At 52.4% G+C, this 20,939-nt stretch overlaps 1 protein-coding gene across 1 annotated transcript in view; it reads right to left on the bottom strand.

Annotated features, from left to right (window-relative positions):
- The window catches only part of SRRM3 (serine/arginine repetitive matrix 3), a gene marked incomplete at its 5' end in the record, with an annotated part of 34,446 nt that extends 33,450 nt beyond the window's left edge, over positions 1 to 996 (bottom strand). Inside the window, one exon of the mRNA XM_079800500.1 lies at positions 764 to 996. Coding sequence (XP_079656626.1) covers positions 764 to 996 — 233 coding nt within the window. The remainder of the gene's footprint in view (positions 1 to 763) is intronic.
- Positions 997 to 20,939: the final 19,943 nt, after the last annotated feature.

Genomic DNA, 20,939 nt, shown 5'->3' with positions numbered 1-20,939 from the left:
AGCGGGGCAAACTCCTACTCATCCTTCAAGGCCCATTCGAATGTCTTCTTCTCTCAAAACCTCTCCTCTGAGCTCCTGAAGCACTTGGCCCTCTCCTGTCCTGACCTGTACCATGATTCTAACCTGTTTTGTGATGGAGTTGGGTGTTTACATGCTTGTTTCCTTTTTGAGATGGGGAGAGACTTTGAGGAAGTAACTCAGATCCAACTCTGGGTCCCAGCACAGTGCCCAGCACATGTATGTGCCCCATGACTGGTTCTGGACCAGAGAGGATTAAACCAAGCTTCCAGATGTGGCTGCCAGCAGCATTCCTTTGCTGAAACCACATAGTAAGGACCAATTGTGCTTTCTTGTCTGGCTGCAGCCCGTGCTTGGCAGAGTCTAGGCGGCTGGATCCACCGATTTTATAGAAGGGGAAACTGAGGCATGTTTACATGCCTCTCTCCCCCACTGGGCTGGACTGGATGTTTTTGAAAGGCATGAGTTGTGTCTCCTTGGCTGCTGTAAATCTGAGCTTGACATAGAGTGGGTGTTCAAGACAGTTTATTGGTTGAATAAACAAGTAAATGAATAAAAGTTCGGTTGGGTTTGCAATGGTTCCACTCCCACGATTTCAGACTCCCTTCCCTTGGTCCCTTGCCTGACTGGGCTCCAGGGTCCCCAATCTTGCCTAGCTCCGCCCTCGACCCCAGCCCCACCCCCGCCCGCTGGCCCTGCCCCGCAGCCCACAGGTTCCCCGACCTCGGCCCAGCAGCACGCTCACCCCTGCTCCTCCATCATCTCCTGCAGCTCCATGCACTTGAGCTCCACGCGCCGCTTGCGCTCGTGGTCCAGGATCTCACGGTGCGCGCGCTTTACTAGCCCGGGCTCGGCGGCGCGCATCTCCTCCTCGGTCCGCGGCCAGTTCCCGGAGGAGGCTCCCGGCTGCGGGAAGCCGTTCGCAGCATCGGGCGGGGACGGCATGCTGGCTGCCCCGTTGTTCACGGTGGAGGACATAGCGGCTGGCCCCGGAGCTGCTGGCCTCGGCCCTGTGGGACAGACACAGACACGAGGCGAGATGGTCACTTCTCGGCCACCTGCTAAGCTCCTCTGTGCGCGGGTTAATCCTGAAGATTTAAAGGCCTACTCACGGCTCTAATCCGCTTCCCCTCAGACTGCGGAGGGGGATGGACAGCAAGTTTGCACCTTTGGGTCACCCCTCAGAGCAGGAGGGGGGATTGGGCACTGTGAGATGGCGAATGCAGGCGGGACGATAGATCGTTTCTAAGGGGCCTTGGCTTGGAATAGAATCATTTTCAGGGACCTAGTAACCACCGGGCAATCCTCTCTGCCTTGTACCAATGCCTGGGCCTGGCCACCTAGCCTTTGCCTGCCCACCTGCTGGCATCTCCCCAGGCAATCAAATGAGGCCCTGGGAAAACTTGTTAGTTTTATTCTTGTTTTTCCTTCAGGGTCAGTTAAAATCTCCTTCTCCCCAAAACACTCACTGTCCTGGCTCTGGCTGGTGGGAATCACAGACCACATGTGCTCCCACCTCCCAGGGCAGCCCCGCAGAGATGGGAAGACCGAGCCGTCTCCAGGCTTAGGGGCACTCCCACCGCAGATGCAGTTTTCAGTCCCCACTTCGATTTGGCTAACTGCTCCAAAGCCAGCAGTCCAGGTGGGGGCCTGATCCACATTAAAACCCTCCTTTGTTCTGGAAACACTGCTCCTGAGGATGTGACCCAAAGTGGCGCTGACATTAGCTTTCCAGGCAGCCACATCCTCCCAGGCTCAGGGTGACATGGGAGTCGGCATGGCCTGGGAGGTAAGAAGTCCTGGCTCCACACTGGGCCCAAAGTAGAGCATATGCATGCATTCGCGTGGGCACACACACGGATGCGCACACACACATATGCGCGCACACACATACACACCAAGGACCTATCTTAACAGAGGGAGGCACCTTCTGAGCTATTTCCATTTCCTTTCTCCAAGGCTCTGCTAGTTGCTAAGCAACAGGGAGGCCTCCTTCTCAGGGAGTGGGATGCCAGGGAGGGGAAGGGTGGAGGGAGGTGGGAAGAGAAGAAGAGACTGGGCATATCTGGACATCCTGGATGGACCTTCCCTGCAACACAACCCCCAACACACACACACCCCTTACTGGCCTCAGAATGATGGGGGTGGGGGACATTCAACCACACAGAGATTGGAAGGCAGGGAAGAGAGGGGGGGACTGTGAGAGGCATAGAAGCTCTAACGGGGACAGAGTGAAAGTGGTTATGAGAACACAAACTCCTTTATATGTCTATCCTCTTAAGTCTCAAGACCCTGGGTTCCAGGCCAGGCTCCTCCACTCCTTGCTATGTGACCCTGAGAACATTACTACCCCCCTCTGAACCTCTGATCCCCTCCTGTGTCTGGGAGCATTATCCAGACTCTGCAGGAGAGGAGGGCTCTTGGGCGTTTACAGACCAAAAATGTTCTTTTAACCTCTCTCCACCCCAAACCCTGCAGGCATCCTGCCTGTCCCTATCCCACCTCTGCACCCCAGCTCCACCAAGGCTTCTCCTGGGGCATCCATAAGCATCACCTACTCTCCAGCCCCACGCAGAGCTCTAGGAACCCTGCTCCCCACCTGCCTTGGCCACTGTGCTTAGTTCATGGGTGACACCTCCATAGGTTGCTCACCTGAACCAGGGGCATGTATGGAGCTTGGAGACCACCACTGCCCTGGCCCACTGCAGCTCACCAACATCAAGTTTGGCCCCTCATCCTCTCTTTTCAACATTGCTCACATTTATCCACTTCCTTCCCTCCCATTACCATCTCAACCCAAGCCCCTCACTCTGGTCCACTTTGGCCTGAGTGTCCTGCCTTCCCCCCTCAACCCCTGCCCTCTCTGTCCATCCTGCATCAGCAACCTGGGAGATCAGTCCAGGAGCAAATCAGGTGTCATGCTCTGATTAACAGCCTCTAGTGGCCTCCTGTCACTTTGACTGAAAGTTGTGACATAACCTGCCTTTTGATCCAGCCACTATGCCCCTTCCAACAGATTCTCCATCTTTCTTGCCTCTCCCTTTCCCTAGGACACTCTTCTCCTGACTCCTACGTGTTCTTAAAGTGACCGCTCGTAGGCATCACCACCTCCTGGGAACCTTCCCTTAGCCCTGTGGAAGGTGCTGCCCTCCCAGAGCTCTTGCCACCCATTGCTGTCACTATGAGTTCACAGCCTGGCTCTCCCAGGCTGGGGGCAGTTTAGTTTTCTGCTCCCGGTGCCAGCAAAGTGCCCGAGCAAGTGGAGCTCAATGCATATGGATAGCACAAATGGAAAACAGTTATAACGGGAGGCGGGATGGAGGAATTCCTGGCACTGCCCTCAATACAGCCTGCAAGACCCCTTCATGTTTTGCCCTTTGCTGTCCTGCAGCTTCATTCCTTGATACACCTCATCCTGCAACCAAGGTCCAGCCCCTCATGTGTTCCCAGACAAGCACTCTCACTCCTTTGTGCCTTTGCCCATGTGGTCACCCTATGCTGGAATACCTGTTGCCCTCTTCTCCATCCGGGGAACTTCTACTCATCCTTCAGGGCCCAGCCCAAATGTCACCTCCCCTGGGAAGCCTTCCCCACTTCTGAGGAAGGGCATGGAGGCTGGATCAAAAGGCAGGTTATGTCACAACTTTCGGCCAAAGTGACAGGAGGCCGCTAGAGGCCGTTAATCAGAGCATGACACCTGATTTGCTCCTGGACTGATCTCCCAGGTTGCTGATGCAGGATGGACAGAGAGGGTGGGGGGGTTGGGGGGAGAGGACACAGGACACTCCTTGACTCCCACTGCTTTTGTCCTCACCTCTTTAGATACGGAGGTTCAACTTGTTTTTATCTGACCTCTGTTCTAGACTGTGAGCCCTTTGAGGGGAGGGGACCGTCCCTTCATTACAGCTCCTCAGAACCTCCCCAGAACTTGGCAATACCGGAGGCACATTGAAGGTGTGGGCAGAAAAGCCAGGTTTTTAGCCATGTTGCTCTGCAGGCTTACCTTCTGATGCGAGTAAGGCTCCCAGCCTAGAGCTTGGCCCAGCTCCTTGAGGGCAGGGGAAGAGGAGCTGATGGGGGCAGTTCTGAACATCAGAGTCAGATCTCCAGACCCTGAGAAATCCTATTCCCAGCACTAGGGAAATGTCTGGGTGAGATTACTAGGTTTCTGGGGGCAATCTTTCAGGGTGTGAAGGTACAGGGGGCAGGTGCAGTCTGCATTTCACTAGGACAGGTGGTGGATTCTACCAACTTCTGGTGAGTTGGAGGGTGCCAGGCAGGAATCTGAGGTAGGTTATTCAAAGGATGACCCTTTAACCCCTAGAGAAGAGGCAGGGGCCATTGCTCACTATGTTAGGGTTGCGGGGCCAGCAAACCAGGGAGTTACTGCAGGCACATGGTCTTTATGTGAGGCACTGACGTTATCTTTTATGAAATCCTTGTGAGATTTCATAAGGCAAAGAGAGATCGTGCTGGTGGGAACTAATAGTCTGTACTGTTGTAATTGGTGGATAGATTGACCTATGCTTAAGAGAGCTACCTAATAGGTCAACGTCACATTAGATGGAGGTATTTAATGGGGGACCATAGGGCTCTGTCCTCACCATTGACCCAATATGTTCACCATTGACTGAAGGGAACTTGGACAATCTGATAATCAGATTCACCAAGGATACAATCTGGGAAGGCTCATGAATTCAGAGTCAGAATCTAAAAGGACTCAACAGACTGGAGCAATGGAAGGAATCTAAGAAGGTGAAACAGGATAGTGAAAAATGCCACATTCTGGAGCTAGGTCCCAAACTAACTTTCTAAAATTGGAGTAGAAATAGTTTAGAGGCAGTATATTTAGGAAGGACTTAGAGGTTTTCAATGGTCAGAGATTCAATCATGATGTGGCTGCCAAAGTCTATGTTATCCTATGCTATGGCAACAAAAATATGATGTGTAGAATAAGGAAATGGTAAGAATATACAGACGATCAGAATCCCTATCTTTAAGTATTTAAAAGATTGTAGAGGATATAGGCCAAACCTAGCTGAATCTGCTGGAAGCTTATAAGAAGTAAGTAGGGTTGCCAAATTTGGCAAATAAAAATATAGAATGTGCGATTAAATTAAATTTGAATTTCATGAATTTCATATTTGGAACATACTTATACTAAAAGAATTATTCACTGTTTATCTGAAATTCAAATTTAACCTGGTGTCTTGCATTTTATATGTTCATGCTACCTGAGACTCACCCCTGATCTAATGAATAAAAATCTCTGCAGGTTAAATTGTTAATGTTCTCCAGGTGATTTTGATGTAGATCATGGACTAGCAATTGGGAGCCCTGTCAGAGCAGCAGTTCTCACATTTTATCAGGCCTCGGAGTCACCCGGAGGGCTTGTTGAAACCAGCGGCTGGGCCCCACCCTGAGTTTCTGACTCAGTAGATCTGGGGTAGTGTCTGAGAATTTGAATTTGTAACAAGTTCTAGATACTATATTCACTCAAACACTCACCCAGCATCTACTCGGGGGCCCCACCCTATGAAAGGCTGAGGATTTGGAGATGAACAAGAGTCCATCCCGGTTATCTGGGAGCTCGCAGGCTGGCTTGGGAAACCAAGAGTTATCGGGTGTAGTGTGATAAAACGGAATTTGAGGAGTGTCTGCAGCTTTGCCTGGTTGGTCAGGGCAGGATTCCCAAAGGGGGTGGGAGGGGCTGAAGGCAGGGACACCAGAGCAGGTGAGGCCTGAACAGAATTCAAGAAATAGACAGACTTTGCAGGATGTGACTGGTTGTGGATGAATTGACTTGAGTGGCCAGGTGGATTGTACAGCCATTTACTGCAATGGGGAACGTGGAGGGCAGATTAAGAGTGTGTTGAGGGTGAGGGGCTTGTGGGGGTCAAGCAGGCAGATATGACATCTAGAGTCATAACCTTAACCCTGACCCTAACTTGCCAAGGTCCCTGGGACACTGACAGTCTCTTTGGCGGCAGAGCAGCAAATGGGAAGTCTTTTCTCTACTGCTAGTTGGCTATTGGACCCTGAGGAAGTCTCTTCCCCTCTCTGGACTCTTGTTTCCCCACTGGCCAATGCAGGGAGCGGGGCTGGACTCAGAGACCCCACAGGTCCTTTCCTATTCTGGAAATCTAGGTAACTATAAATGTGTACTGCCAAGCCTTCAGCCCACCTCCTTCCTGCTTCTATAGCCACTGCGGCCACCCCCAGAGCTCCTCCCTGAGGCTGTCTCCAGCACTGGGTCAGGTCCCAAGGGCAAGCCCAGAGGCCGGGCCAGCCAAACCCACGTGCAGATTAAGTCATGCAGATCTGAGTGGTTAAAGAGCCAGACCTCTAATTTACAAGCCTCATGGCTGAGTCCCTGGGCATTCCTTCTACTCCCAGACCCAAGCCTGGGTCCCTTGAGTAGACCTGGCGGAAGACAGGATGGGGCAGTTTGGCTGCTGGTATCTGCACGTCCAGCCCTGCTGGTAGAGATTAATTGAAGGTGAAACAGTCCATCTGTACTGCAGTGTCCAGTCTGCTGACAGGCACGGCGGCCGCTCAGCTAATGAGATCATCACTCATCCTGGGCTCAGGAGGGTGAGATGCTCACTCAGATAGGGTAGTGACCTGGCCGGATCTGGGGAGAGGGAGCAGTGGATGACGTATGTGTCTGAGGGGGAGACTGGCCCTTGCCTTGGGGAACCCTGGTTTGAGGCAGAGACAGGGCTATACTCTTAGGGAACTCATAATCTGAGTGACCTTGTCATGTGCCTTAAGTTCTGTGCCTCAGTTTCCTTGCCTGTAAAATGGAACTAATAACAGCACCCTTCCTAGAGGTTTGTTGTAAAGGATGAATACATGTGAAATGCTACCACAGTGCTTAGCATGCAGTGAATATCTCATTTGTGGTACCAATGTTCGTTATTATTTGTCAGTGGTGACTGTCCTGTTCTGGACTTGGGGGAGACCCTCTTCATCCAGGGGGAGATGTCCAGGAGCCTCAGATCATGGGTCTGGCACTCAGGAGGCTGCGATCGGGCCTGATTTGGGACCTGTCATTACAGAGTTGGAGACTGAGCCTGGAGAGTGAACAGGTTGCTGATTGTGGAGGGAAGAGAGAGCAGAAGCAGGGGCTCAGGGCAGGAGGTGTGGGTCATTTTGAGGAGCCTGCTGAGGTGACATGGGCCACCTTCCTAGGGCTGGCCTCAGCAAACTCCTCCCCTCCCCTTCTCACTCCCAGTGCGTCAGCCTCCAGCACCAGCGGCACCCACCTAAGGGCCCCTTTGTTCTGGAGGCTCAGAAGCCTCTCTCCCCAGGGGGCAGCACTCACTGACCTGGGGGCCCCTTTCCCTGCCTCCACCTGCCAGAGACCTACCTCCCCATTGATGATGCCAGGACTCAAGGCCTCCACACCCTCAAATGTACAGGTTCCCACAGCTTTAAGTAAGCTCTCGATCCCCAGTCACACACAATATAACCACATTCTTGCTATGAAGGTCTATCTGTGGTTCCCCACGGGCCCAGGAAAGCCAGGGGTGGGGTGGGTGGACAAGGAGCACTGGATTTGGAGTCAGAGGACTTGAGCTTGAATTTTGGTTCTACCTGGGTGACCAGGAAAAGTCACTAAACCTCCTGAGCCTCCGTTTTCTCATCTGTAAAATGAAGACAATACTCCTTACCTCACTTCATTCTTTCAGTGACAAGCTTGTTACGAAGACAGACCCTAATTAACCCTCTCCCTGCACCCTGGCTTGGTGCTGGGGTAGTAAATAAGAGACCAGAGAAAGTATGCTTGGCCTGGGAAGGTCAGGAAAGGCCTCACAAAGGCGATGGTTTTGAACTGGCCCTTTGGAAGATGAGTTGCTCCTTGTAAGGAAGGAAAAGTCCTGGTGGGGGCCAGCACAGGCTAAGGGCAAGGGCAGGCAGGGTGCAGGGCCCTGGGACTAAGTGGACCAGGGTGGAGTGGAATCATGATGGGGAGCTGCCTTCCTTTGAGGTGGGGGCTGTGAGCACAGAGAAAAGGCCCAGTGTGAGAGAGAGGGTGGAGAGGGACATGCCTCCTGAATTTCCTGGAGGAAAAGAATTCTTTGTAACTGTCAGAAACATGATGGAACTGACAAACACACATGAAACTACATACCCAGGTTGTGAAACTAAGTCCGGTCTTTGTAAAAATGAGTGTGCAACAATGGTTTGTCAAAGTATTTTGTCCAAGCTGGGAAAGAACACCCATCTCCACTGTGTCCACGGAAGCTCAGGGTGTCTCACCCCACCTCCATCCCTGACCCTGAAGCCATGTGGTACCTGTGACACCGATGTGTTTCCTGAGCACCAGGGGAAGGGGCTCTCCTGTCAACCTCACCCTTCCCTGGGGACCCTTCTCCAGACTCCATGAGCCTCTCCAGGCCAGTGGCTACAACACACTGAAAGCCTCCCCCTTGCTCCCTGCCCAGGAGGGTGGGGTTGGGGGTGGGTGGGTAAAGCCACAGGATGGAGTGAAAGCCCCTCAGCTCTAGGGCTGGGTCAAGCCCTCATGTCACAGCTGTTCAGTGAGTGGGCACTCTGGGGCCCAGCAGAGTGCAAGAGAGAGATAGATATAGGGGGAGAAGCAGGGATGCCTGTAATGTAGCAAGATAAGTGCTGGAATGTCGGACATGTAGAAACATTAACTGAGAGGGTGTGTGTGTGAGAAGGGATATAGTTAGGAGGTCTTCCTGGAGGAGAGATCTTGAAGTATACATAGGAGCTGGTGGGACAAAGAAGGGGAGGAAGGATATCGCGGTAGTGTGTGGGGCATGTGTGAAGAAAGCTTAATGAGGAAAGAGGGAAGAGCATGGGCTTGTTGCACAGCTGAGCACAGTGGATGGGAGGAGACAGAGGCGCTAGGGCTATACCTTGCAGGCAATAGGGAGCCAGAGAAGGCTGTTGAGCTGGAGAGGTCATGATCAGATCTGCATTTTGGAAAGATCTCTTTTACTAACCGGTGCCTTCACTTCTGCTGGCCCTTACCCTTTAGAGAGAGGTGTGACCCTAACTCCACATTAACTCGGTCACCATTAATTAAGGCAGACATAAAACTTGAAATGCATTATTAAATAGACTCGATTAAAAAAATCAAGATGGACATGTGCAGATCAGCAAGTGGCAGAAGAGCCAGCCTATGTTCAAATCACTTACTCTGTGCCCCAAAGTGACTTAGCTTCTGTGCTGTTTCCTCATTTGTAAAATGGTGTTAATATAAGAAACTCCCTTAGAATTGAAGGAATTAACCTGTTAGTTAAGAGCACTTACTAAGTTCTATGTCTAAATACCTTTGCTAGTATTACCATAACAATGCCAACCAGTCTAAACCACTACAGGCATGGGTGGGGCATATAGATCAGTATAAATCACAACAGATGATGTAGATAATTTACCATTCCAAATCAGTACCAACTTGTGAAGACTAGTAGGCCAACAAGGTCACTTTTCACAGATAACAACCCACATGGACCAGTGGAGACCAGTCTTCACTGCTAAGAAAATGCTGCAGGGTGAGGCCTGGGAGGAAGGCGCTGGGCCGGCTGGCAGTGAGAGGGTTAGCTAAGTGAGCTTCCTCTCTGCCTCCTGGGGACTCTCTCAGGAGGGGAGGGCAGGAGATGCTGGCGCTGCTACTTGTTACCCAACCCTCCTGAAGATGCTGTGGGGGAGGGAGGAGGGAGAAATGCTGAAAGCCTTCCTTTCAATTATTCAGCAGCCAGAGCTTCCTGCCGCCCCTGCTGGAGCCAGAGGAAGTCCTTGGCCAGAGTCCCCAGGCTGGGGCTGGCTGGGATGACGGAGTGCTGGTTCCAGGAGGGCCAGGCAGCCTGGCCTACAGGGGAGCTGGTACCAAATCCTGGGCCTGGGCCTCAGTGCTCTTGGTCCTCTCCTGCCCTCCCCTCTCCACCCCTGTGCTGGCGCTGTCCCCTGCCCTGCAGTCTCAGTCTATGCTGTGGAATGGAGGTGTGGGGGCTGGCTAAGTTCTCAGAAGCAAAATGGGAGGTCCAGGGCAGACAAAGGAAGGAGGGCAAGCCCACTGACCACAGGAGAAAGCCCAGGGAACTTAGCTGGCCCCTGGGTCCTGGGCATCCTGTCCAGCCCCTGATATGTCTCAGACACACGGCACTCTGCTCCACCCAAGAACACACTGGTCTATGCTGCTCCCTCTACATGGAATGCTCTTACCCTTCCATTCATCCTACAAGCCTCTGCTTAAGCATCACCTCCTTGGTGAAGCCTTCCATGACCCCCACTGGGGGACACACATCTGCTGTGCTCCTGGAGCCTAAGCCCTCTGGTTACCACTCCCAGCATTTACCTCTGTTCTATTGCGACTGTTAGCTCCCTGGCCTAGTGAGTGCTCTCCAAGGGCAGTGACTGCGATGCTTCCATTTTCCTGTCCCTGATGCTCAGCATAGAACTTGGCACAAAGCAGCCATCTGTGAACACTTGTAGAAACCCAGACTGTGTTTGGACTGACAGTGAGCTCACTACTTGTTTTTTTTATTACTGCCATCTCTGGGGACCTCAGTGAGAAAGGTCTCTAGTTACTGCTCCTAATAGGCCTAGACTTCGTGTGTTGACATTTGCCTGGGTCACACTGTCATATACTTGGTAAGCCCTGGAGTCCAGCTCTGTCTTTGAAGGGATAGGATGGACTTGCCTGCCCCTCAGCCTAGGGTCCCTGTTCCTCCTGTTCCTGTTGGCTTTGATTTGGGTTCCCAAAGCAGAGGATCTGAGTGGCAGGTCCCAGGGACAAGGAACCTGCTACCCAGAGAGGCCCACAGGACAGGCCATCCACCTAGATGAGACCAGTGCAGACCGCTGTAGCCCAGGACAGGCCATCGAGAGCCTCAATCAGACTGGATACATCAACAGAAGACAGTGGGGAACCCACAAACCACAGTAAACCAGTAATATACACCAGTGGAATGGAGCAGAACACGTAATACTGATCATTGAAAATAATACAGACCAGTTCCACCCAGTAGACAGATCTGTATAGAGCAATACTGATACCAAATAAGCAAGTAGTATTTTAGCCTCCCCTGCACTCTGGTGGAACAAAGAAATTCCTGCCCCCACCCAGACCCTTCTGCTCCTATTCAGGGCCCTCATTGGCCTTCAGGGAGCTGTAGCCATCCAGCCAGGGAGCAGGCAGCTTCCTGTTGCTGTCTGAGTAGAATGTAGATCTGGGAGCCTGAGAAAGGACGTCTGATGGCATGGGCTCCCATGGAGGTGGTGATCCCTGTGTCTTGGGGAGGGTCCAAGCCAGATGGTGTTGGTGAGGTGTCCTAGGGAGAGCCGTGTAATTATGTGTCAGGACTCCAGGCTCTCCAAGGACCCTCCCATGCTGACCCTGGAGTTAAATCAGAGGAACCCTGGGGCTTCTCCCACCTTCCTCTCATCTGCTACTATCACCCCCTTCATCTCCATCTCCTCCCCATCCGGACCCAACCCTCCCAGGCTCACACCTGGGAGCTGGGCTGAGGAAAGGTAAGATGAGCTAGAAGCTCTGTAACCAGATATCTTTTCCTCTTGGTGCCTCAGTTTCCTCATCCAGATGACACGTCAGGAGCCTGGGGCCAGGGTAAGGCTGGGCTCTGAGTCCCTGGCAGTCCAAGACTGCGAATAATCAAAGTTGTGGGTGATGAGCCTCCCCAGGAACTAGCAGGAGGAAGGGTGTGCTGGGACAGACAGATAAGCGTCTTCTACCCACTGGGGCTGGTGACAGGAGAAGCCAGGGGCAGCTGCCTCCACTGCCTACACAGTCTCATTATGGAAAATTCCCTCTATTGACTCTGCTCTAATCAGGCAGGCTGCCCTGGGCATCCCCCCCAGGTTTCTGCTGGGCCGGGTGAGATCAAAGAGAGCTGGGCTGGGGGCTGGAGCCTGGAGCCTCAGCTGCCATTCTCATCCATCCAGATGCGCCTCTTGTTGCTAGGCAACAGCCTCCAGTCTCTCCTGTTCCTTCCTCCCCCCAGGGGCTGCAGGATAGGGCAGTTAAGGGGTGGGGGAGACACCCCACATTCATTCTCCAGGTTTTCTCGCACCAAGCTAGAGAGCTATGCCACCAAGTGGGGAGCCCCTCCACCTGCCCAGGAAGTGCTCCCCATTCTGGGAGCTCAACTCTCTCACTAAAATGAACCCCTTTCTCCCCTCACATTTGAATTCATCTCTAGAATATTCAAAATCCACACCTCCTCTGCTCCATGTAAGCACTCTCTCTGGAATACAGGCCAGGGATTCACCAGAGAGGGGAGGGGACCCTCAGGGGGTCAGTGACAAAGTCAAAATAAGACTGCAGGCTACCAACTTCCAGCTCGGTGTTGGAGGAGCGATGAGAGCCATTTAATCTTGAGAGAATGGCTCTGAAGGCCAACTCACTCCCAGTTTTGAGTGGGTTGGCTTTTTTTTTTTTCTTTTTCCAAAACGTAGGATGCATTTCATAGTAGTTTTTTTTTTCTTTTTTGTTTCAAGTGCTATAATTTAAAACTGTAAGTTGTGCTTTAAAACAGGCATAAAAATGTACTATGAGTTTTGGGGGCTGTAATTGACTAAATAATGGAAATCTGATCATTTTATCACAGCTTAATATTTTGCATATTTTATCTCCCTGATACTGCTCCTCCACCCCCTTTTTAAAACTGAATATGCACATTTCATCCCAGAAGTTGTTATATGGTGACCTACTTATATCATGGCTGATTTAGGGTTTTAATGTCTCTCCCCCTCTGAGGTCTTTACAGCCCTTTGGAATTGAAAGTATCTGGCTCTTCCCTCTGGTCCCTCGTCAAACCTTTTTTTTTTTAATGCAACTAAGGAAGAGGAAGAGGTGATGCACTTCCTAAAATGTGAAGAGCTAGAACCCAGCTGTCAAGGGCCCAGCCCTGAGAACCAGTCCCTGGGCAGCAGTCCCGGTGTCCACTGCCTGCCACCGGTCCCCCCAGCTCCACAGCACAGTGCCAGCTCCTCCCTGACTCCCCTGCCTGCCCCAGTCACACACTTCAACGCGGAGAGGCACAGCTTTGCAGGGTCCTTGACAAATGGTAGCCAATTAATGTCAATTAATCTGATTAGCCTAAATCGTTAATTAAGCAGTTAATTAAAACATCATTGACAATAACCTGAGGGATTGTGGGTGGGAGGCATGAATGATAGGGAGAGGGGTCCCTCTTTGCTCTGGGAAGGCACAAGCCCTTTAAGGTCAGGTGGGCAGTGAGGGCTGCTTCTGCAGCTGGGGCTTCTCCCACCTTGCTCTGCCATCAGCCCAGAGAATTGTCATCAGGTTGTCTAACAACACCCAGCCGTAAGATTGCTCCCAGCCCCTGGCCAGTGTCGAGAGGGTCTGAATTCTATGGGAGTGGCTGAACTTAGGGAAAAAGGCCTTCTTTCTGGGAAATTCATCCTAAAAGCCCAGAGAGGAGTCCAGCTGGTGCTGGACCCTCTCACCAGCCCCACCCAGACCGCACACCTCACAGCTTACAACCCCATTAAGACTGAGGACTTCCCCAAGCTGCAGAGTAGCCCCCTAGAGGGGAGCTATCATCCTTAAGCCCATCCTACAGATGGGGAAACTGAGCAGCTCCCACATGCCATGCCCTGTGCTTGCACTGGGGACCTGCAACCACGAATGACACAGGGTCCCTGCCCTCAAAGAACTCCTAGTCTGGGGCATCACAGAACAGTGCAGCCTCTATGGTCCTACCACATCTTGCCTGGGTGATGCTGGTATACCTCAGTATCCTCTGCTGTGACCTGGCTCCTTCATAGGATGTTGTGAGGACTAAATGAGTTAGTACATGAGACCCCTAGAGCTGATTACTGAGGGAGATGGAAAGGCAAACCGGGCACTTGGGGGCATGCAGAGGAGAGGGCCCGGAACGAGCATTGCACAGAGACATGTGAGCAGAGTCTGAAGTTCAAGGAGGTAGAAAAAGAGGAAGAAGGGGATCCAGCTAAAGGGAACAGCAGGTGCAAAGCAATGAGGCACCAACTCTCAACTCTAAATATACCGTCACCTGGGAAGTACAGGCCCCCAAAGTACAGACCCCCAAAGCCCCACATTCAGATTCTGAATGGGATGGGTGGGTCCCAGAAATCTGCTTTTTATAGGATGTTCTAGAAATGCTGAGGCAGGTACTCTGCATCTAGAGACCACAACTGCTGTGGTTCTGGATGTCCCAGGTTGGGAGGAGCAGAGCTGCAGAAGGAGAGGCCCCAGGCCATGTGACCTGTGTCCTGACAGCACTCTGCAGGCCCCCCTGTCCTCTCCATCTGTCCAAATCATGCTCGCCCTTCAGGGGTGACCTTCCTAAAACAGCTCTGGCTCTGTGCTTACCTGCTGGAAACATCCCTTGGTTTCTCTGCCACCTGCAGAAGAAAGGTTAGACTCCCCACCTAACAACAAGGCCCTTCCTGAGGCCTCTCTCCAGCCTGTCCTTTGCCCTTCAGGCCAGGCCCTGATTCTCCAGCCACACTTTTCTACAAGTGCCTGGTGCTCTTCCCTCCTCCATAGTTCTGCTCATGCTGTTCCCTCTGTACGAAATGCTCTTCCCCTTCTTCCCCTCCTGGCCAACCTGTACTCATCCTTTGAGGACCCATGTGTAAATACTGGCTCCAAAGTCACCTGGTCAGGCAACCCTCCCACTACCACAGATAGCCAGCAGCTCTGGGGATGCTCCCACATAACCCATATTCCATCCCACAACATCCACCAGTTATGGGCCTTGCTCCCCACTAGACTGAGGCTGGCTCTTCCCTTTCTCCAGTGCCTTCTACAGGGTTTGGGGATGTCAATGATACTTGAGCTTTTCAGTTCAGAGGACCTGCTGAGAAAATGTCCAATGAATGAATGAATAAATTAATGAATGAATGACCATCTATGCTTTCTAAAGTATGAGAAGCAAGGGACAGAGGAAGAGAGAAATTGGGAGGCAGAGAAGAGAGGTGTTCTGGGGATAATAATGGTGGGCCACAAGAATCAAGATGCATGTGTCAGGCCACGCCAAGCAAGGAGGGGAGACAGGACTGCATAGAGGCAGGGCCTGATGAGTGTCCCAGCTTCTTTACAATCCCAGAAGCCCCCTCTGGCATCCTATTTGGAGGAGGGGTGGCTGGGCTCCCCTGCCAGTCCTGAAGCTTACCCACCCCAGCCTGGGGTTCTCTGTCTGATACTGAAGTCTGTGCCAGCAGCTGGGATGGGCATGGAGAACAGACTGCCCCACTTCTCATTCTACCCATACACCCCTGTCAAATCTCCCAGAGGAGTGTCTCCGGCACCTGTCCCCTCTCCTACTCTGCCATCTCCTCCTCCCCGGCCTCTCTGCCCTTGGTCTCTTTATCTCCATCCTCCTCCATCCCCCACCAAATGCAGCCATAGTGGGCACATCTGACCGTTTCATGACACTGCTCCAAAGCCTTCCATGACTCCCATTGATTTCCAAATAAATTCCCAGCTCTTACAGTGGTTTTCAAGGTCCTCATAGACCTGAGCCAGACCACCATTCCTCCTGGTTGCCTTTTATATCCAGGAATGCCCTCTGTGCTATGGCTATATTAGGTCATTCATTGTCCTCTTAGTTCACCAGGACTTTTGTGCTGTTGCCCATGCTGTTTTCTGGAGTGCCATGCCTGTGTCTGCTCTGTCTGGTGCCTTCCCTGTCATTTTCCAAGGCCCAACTTCAATGTCCCTCTCCCAGAAGCCTTCTTTGGCTGCCACTCACTGTAGACATCTTAGTCCCAGTAGAATCTCAATAGGTTGTCACTGTCAGTTTCATCCACTAGTCTGGGAGCTCCTCAAGGTCAGGGTGTCCTCAGTGTTCCTACTGAGCCCAGAATATGGGGGGCAGTGATAGATGTTGATTGTGTGGTCACACACTCACATGACCACCGTCTCTGGGGAGTACACTGGGTATTCTCTTCCTCGGGAGCATTCAGACCCACTACCTGAGTCACTTCTCATAGCACACGTGGAGGAAGGTATCAGTATGCCCATTTTACAGGAGAAGATTAAGACCTGATTGTGGAGGTTGGGGTCCAGGTGAGATCGGAGCCCAGAAAATTAGCAGTTGCCAGATTTCCAGTTCTGAGCTCTTTCTTCTAAGGTTTTATTGGATCCAGGCTCTCACCCTCTTCAGGGGATGTATGACTCCCTCATGCCTTGACCCTACCCACCTTTGTGCTGGCAGCGGGTGGACTGAGGACACAGGCCCACCTCAGTCCCTGGCTGACACGGTCACAGCCCCATAGCCATCCTCTCCATGGGAAACCACAGCCAGCAGCCCCTGAAGGTGTGCCCCACTCAGGAGGGCAAAGGAGGGGCAAGGTTCTCCCTGCAACTTTCACTGGTTCCCTGGGAAGCAACCCCACCCATGCCCAGCCTTCATATGGCCATTAATGGTAAGCTTTTTGAAGAGTCTTTAAAGACATCAGAAGATTCTCATGATAGAGTGAAAAAAGAGGATGCTGTTTTCCCCAACAGCATCTTCCCAGTTATTTAACTCTAAGTACCTATGAACACAGGGACAAAATCCTGGAAGGGAATTCTCCCCCCTGCTTTGTTCACAGTGGCTCTCTTTGGGTGGTAGCTATCTTTGATGATTCTTATTTTCTCTACTTCCCAAATCTTGTACAATAAAGATGTGTCATTTTTTTAAAATCAAAAGACTTCACTGAAACTTACTTTTACCTGTCTCCATCCTGGGAGTTCTGGGGAATGTGGTGGGAAGGGGCTCATTATGGGGAGAGGTTTCAAAGCCACTAGGCCATACTCAATGCTAGAAAATGAAGGCCAAGAGCTCCCCAGCTGCCTGTACCCCAAGGTCCTGTTCACTGGGTCCAGGCTGCCTCATGGCTCTCACAGGCCCGGCAGGATGCTAAGGGAGCTATGGCACTGCCCACCAGCTCCAGCTGGCAGAGAAGCTTCTGCAGTGGGCAGCAGGCCAGGGTGGGGGTGGCAGGAGGCTGAGGCCAGGCTGACTGCCCAGGAAGTGGTGCTGCAGACGGCTGGCTTTTGGTGGCAGGGTGGGAGTTCCTGGGGATTGGGGCTGCTCTGGAGCCAAGGCCCACATGGCCCCTGAGGTCTTTCTGGGCAACCTGGACCTGGCACACCTGCCTAAGCCCCCTGAGAGCCCCATTCTGGATGACATGGAATCAACAGGACTTGGCCTTTGGGGACGGAGCTGTGCCTCCTGGGCTCATGACCCAGAGGAAGGTGAGGGGCAGAAACCCAGAGGTGTCAGCAGGCACCAAGCCACTATGAAGATCTAGGCTGGGTCAGGCTGGGGTCTCTAATGAGCCCTTCACTGTCATAGGCCCCTCTGCTCTTCCCACCCTCTCACTGATCTCTCTGTTTCCTCATTGAGCACCTCCTATCCCCTTCCTCTCTGAATCCACTCTCACTGTGGGCATTCTCTCTGATCCTTTCTTTCCTCACTAAACCCTTCCCCTCTCTGAGCTCCCCATCCTTTCACTGAGCCCAGGCATTGGAATTAAGAGGGAACTTCTCCATTTCTTATCTGGCTGCCCCTCCCCACTGGGCCTGGACTAGTTACCATATCGACCCACCCCCTCTGCAGGGCCCTGCGTCCTTTCTTTAGAGCAACAGCTGCAAAATCCCTCCCTGTCCCCAAGATTCCATGAATAAGCCTCAACCATTGCACCTGGACGAGGGGCCTGTGCATATGTGCTTTGGGGCCTCCTGGACTCTGGCAAAAAACTCTGGGAGGTGTGTGCAGGGCATCTTCAGTGAACCTGCAGGTCATCTCAAATCCTGGGCCAAAAGGCTTCTGGCTGGAATGTCCAGATGAGCTACTGGGCCTAAGTCATGTTTTCTCCCTTAAGTTAAAACCTGAAGTTTATAGTTGGGAGGGATGGGTACCTTTTCAATCTCAGCTCCAATGAATAAATCAAACCTCGAAACCCTGGAGGTGACTTCTATTTCTGCGGATGGAACCACAGGATTCCCAACATACAGATTTATAGAGCAGAGAGATTTAAAATCTTGGTGCTAGAAGGACCTTTGGGGTCATCTACTCAAGACCTATCATTTTGTGGTTGAGGACACTGAGGCCCAGAGAAGAAAGAGACCTGTTCAAGGTCATACAAGAAGCCAGGGTCAGAGATAGGCCCAGGAAGAAAGTCTTTGGACTCCTGTCCCAGAGCCCGTTAGTCACCTCCACAATATGCCACCCTCCAACTCCCACTGGCCTCGGTGCTCGGGTTGACCCTCCCCCAGGGAACCTGTGTGTGGAAGCCAACTGGGCCCCTTAGGCAGTGGGCTAGGGTTGCTCCAAGACTTTGCTCTGTGACCTTGGGAAAGTCATGTCACTTCCAGGCCTTGTTCTGCTCCTCTGTGAAAAGGACCAGGTTATGAAGATAAAATGTACCAGGTTATGTGAGCGTGAAATGAGATAATGTATGTGAAGTGACAGGTCTATGGCAGGGGCTCAGAGTGTGTATAGGAGTTCAAGAAGAGGGTGGGCTCCTCCCATCTCCTCAGCAGAGTCCCAGGCTGACTCCTGGGACAGGAGGAGCTTGATTCTGCCCCTGAAGGCAGTAGGAAGTGGTCAGAGGAAGGAAAAAGTCAGTAGCGGAGGCACAGGACAGCCATGAGGCAGTTGCTCGTGACCAAGGCCCCATCTCAGGGGTGAGGACTAACTGCTTCAGAAAGGAACTGGCAGTCCCCAGCTTGCCCAGGTCAGCAAGAACCTGGCAGGCTGAGGAGGTAAGAATGGGTGCAGCAGTGAGCAGATGGGCCTGTCAGACCCAGACTCCTCCTTTGGCAGGCATGAATGACAGTGGCAGGGGTGGGTTGAGGTGGGGGCACCCAGCTGGCTAGTTCAAAGCACATTCCACCTCCAAATATCCCAGCTGACCTTGAGGGAGTCAGCTCGTTCCTGCACTGCACACCTGCCCTTCACCCATATGCCTCAGGCTCCCCACCTGGAAAGCTGGCAGCATGAGTCAAGAAACTGACACTTTACTGAGCTTTGATACCAAGGGACTGGGACAGGTCATCAGCTCCACTTCTGCCCTAGGGAAGACAGCTTGTGGGCTTCATGACCTTGGGAAAGTCAGTCAAGTCTCTTGTCTCAGCTGTGAAATAGGGACAACGATGGCTGCCTTGTGAAGTTTTTGTGAGGATTTACTGAGTCAAATGTAACATTGTGCCTAGCATGGAGCTGGTATCAGGCCCTCAACCAATGCCCACATCCCCTGGGAACAGAAAGATGTGCTTTAGACAATGCTAAAAACTTTTCCACCTTTATCCAGCTCCTTCTTAAGAAATTCTTACTTGCATTCAATTTATAACACTTGCCCAGTATTTTACAGCTTAAAAATAGTTTCCCATCCATTATCTGGATTATTTCTTTGAACAGCAAAGTAGATACTATTAACACTATACTTGTTTCACAAATCAGGAAACAGGCTCAGAAAGTTAAGTGGCTTTTGAAGTCACATAACTTAAATTTGAACCCATGTCTCTCAGACATCGTAATCCATGACTCCAAACCTATCCACCCCACCTCTTAAAATCCAATCAAGTCTTTATTCACACTTCAAGAATCTCCCCCTCACCCCTCACAAGAGAGTGGGATGGGGTATGAAATTAAGGAACCAAGAAGCTGGTGTTATGTGGGAGCAATTTCCTAGCCAGCTTGGTCCTATTTTGGGCTGGGGAAGAATCTGGCACATGCTGGGAACATGACCTTAAGATGCCCCCTTGACAGAGAAATTCTCCAGCTCCTGTCCTGCTCTTCATCAAAGTGTCTGCCTTTTCTCTTGACTTAGGACAAAAGACCAGCACAGGCCCCCTGTTGCCAGAAGTGGGTGAGTGAATGAGGTCTCGGGGGAGTGAGAAGTTATGGCTAAGATAGAGCACAGGCATTGGGGTCCCAGGCCAGAACTGGCTGCCCTTCTCTTGCTCTCCCCCAAATCCTTCCCCACAATGAACCTGCTGTCAGGAGCAGGAACTGCAGGAGGCTTCAACACTGTCCAGGCAGGAGCCCTGAGAGGGAGGGGGAGGAGGATGCAAGACAGAGGCTGCGTCTCTTCTCTCATATCTTCTTTTTACCAGGGATTTGCTCTGGGTTTAGGCCCACTCTGAGCTCCAGAAACTCTCCTTGGGCACCCAGAGAGCCCACAGAGAACCCCACTAAACTCTTAGTGGCTATTTTCACTTCGATGTCCTCCATCCTCTTCCCAGTGTGAGGGTAAATGCCATCCTGTGTGAGACCCAGTTCTCATTGCCAGCTCCTGCCTTCCCAGGGGCATATGGGCAGGTGAGAAAGGGGCTACTCCCTGCTGGACAGAAGCCGAGCATTCAGACGGGGGCCTGGTCCCTCCACCACTCCCAGTGACCAGCATCTCCACAGGGTCTCTCCCTTCCCTAGGGAGCAGGTCTTACTCCTCAGTTGAGGGAGGGCAATTGGGCTGCAGTTGGAGGGCTCGCCAGCATTCTCATGGGCAGGCCATGGTCATTTATACCCAGAGGAGTCTGTCCATGACCCCGCAGGGTTCTCACTTCTCCATTCCTCTCTGTGAAATGAACAACGTTCCTCATCTCTGTTCTCCAGGTGCCTCGCATCCCCGACCAAACACTCCAGCAGTCCCCCAACCTACCCTCTGTTAGGGGGCCTGCGGACTCTGAGCTCCCCAGCCCAGCTAGGGAGGCCGAGGTTCTACCCCGCCCCAGCCCCTCTGGGAAATGCCCCCGCCCCACCAGGGGCTCTCACCTCCCTGCTGACTGCCGCGCTCCCCCGGCCGCTCGAGCCAGGCTCTCCCGGCCCGCTTGTCCAGACTGCCTCCGGGCCACCTCCTCAGCTGGGCCGGGCAGCTCCGCGGGTCTCCAACAGCCCCGCACCCTCTGTCCTCCTCGCCGGCGCCCGCCGCCGCCGCCGCCG

Source organism: Cnephaeus nilssonii, assembly GCF_951640355.1.
Source record: "Cnephaeus nilssonii genome assembly, chromosome: 2".
Classification (NCBI taxonomy): Eukaryota; Metazoa; Chordata; class Mammalia; order Chiroptera; family Vespertilionidae; genus Cnephaeus; species Cnephaeus nilssonii.
This window is presented reverse-complemented; position numbering and strand designations above follow the sequence as displayed.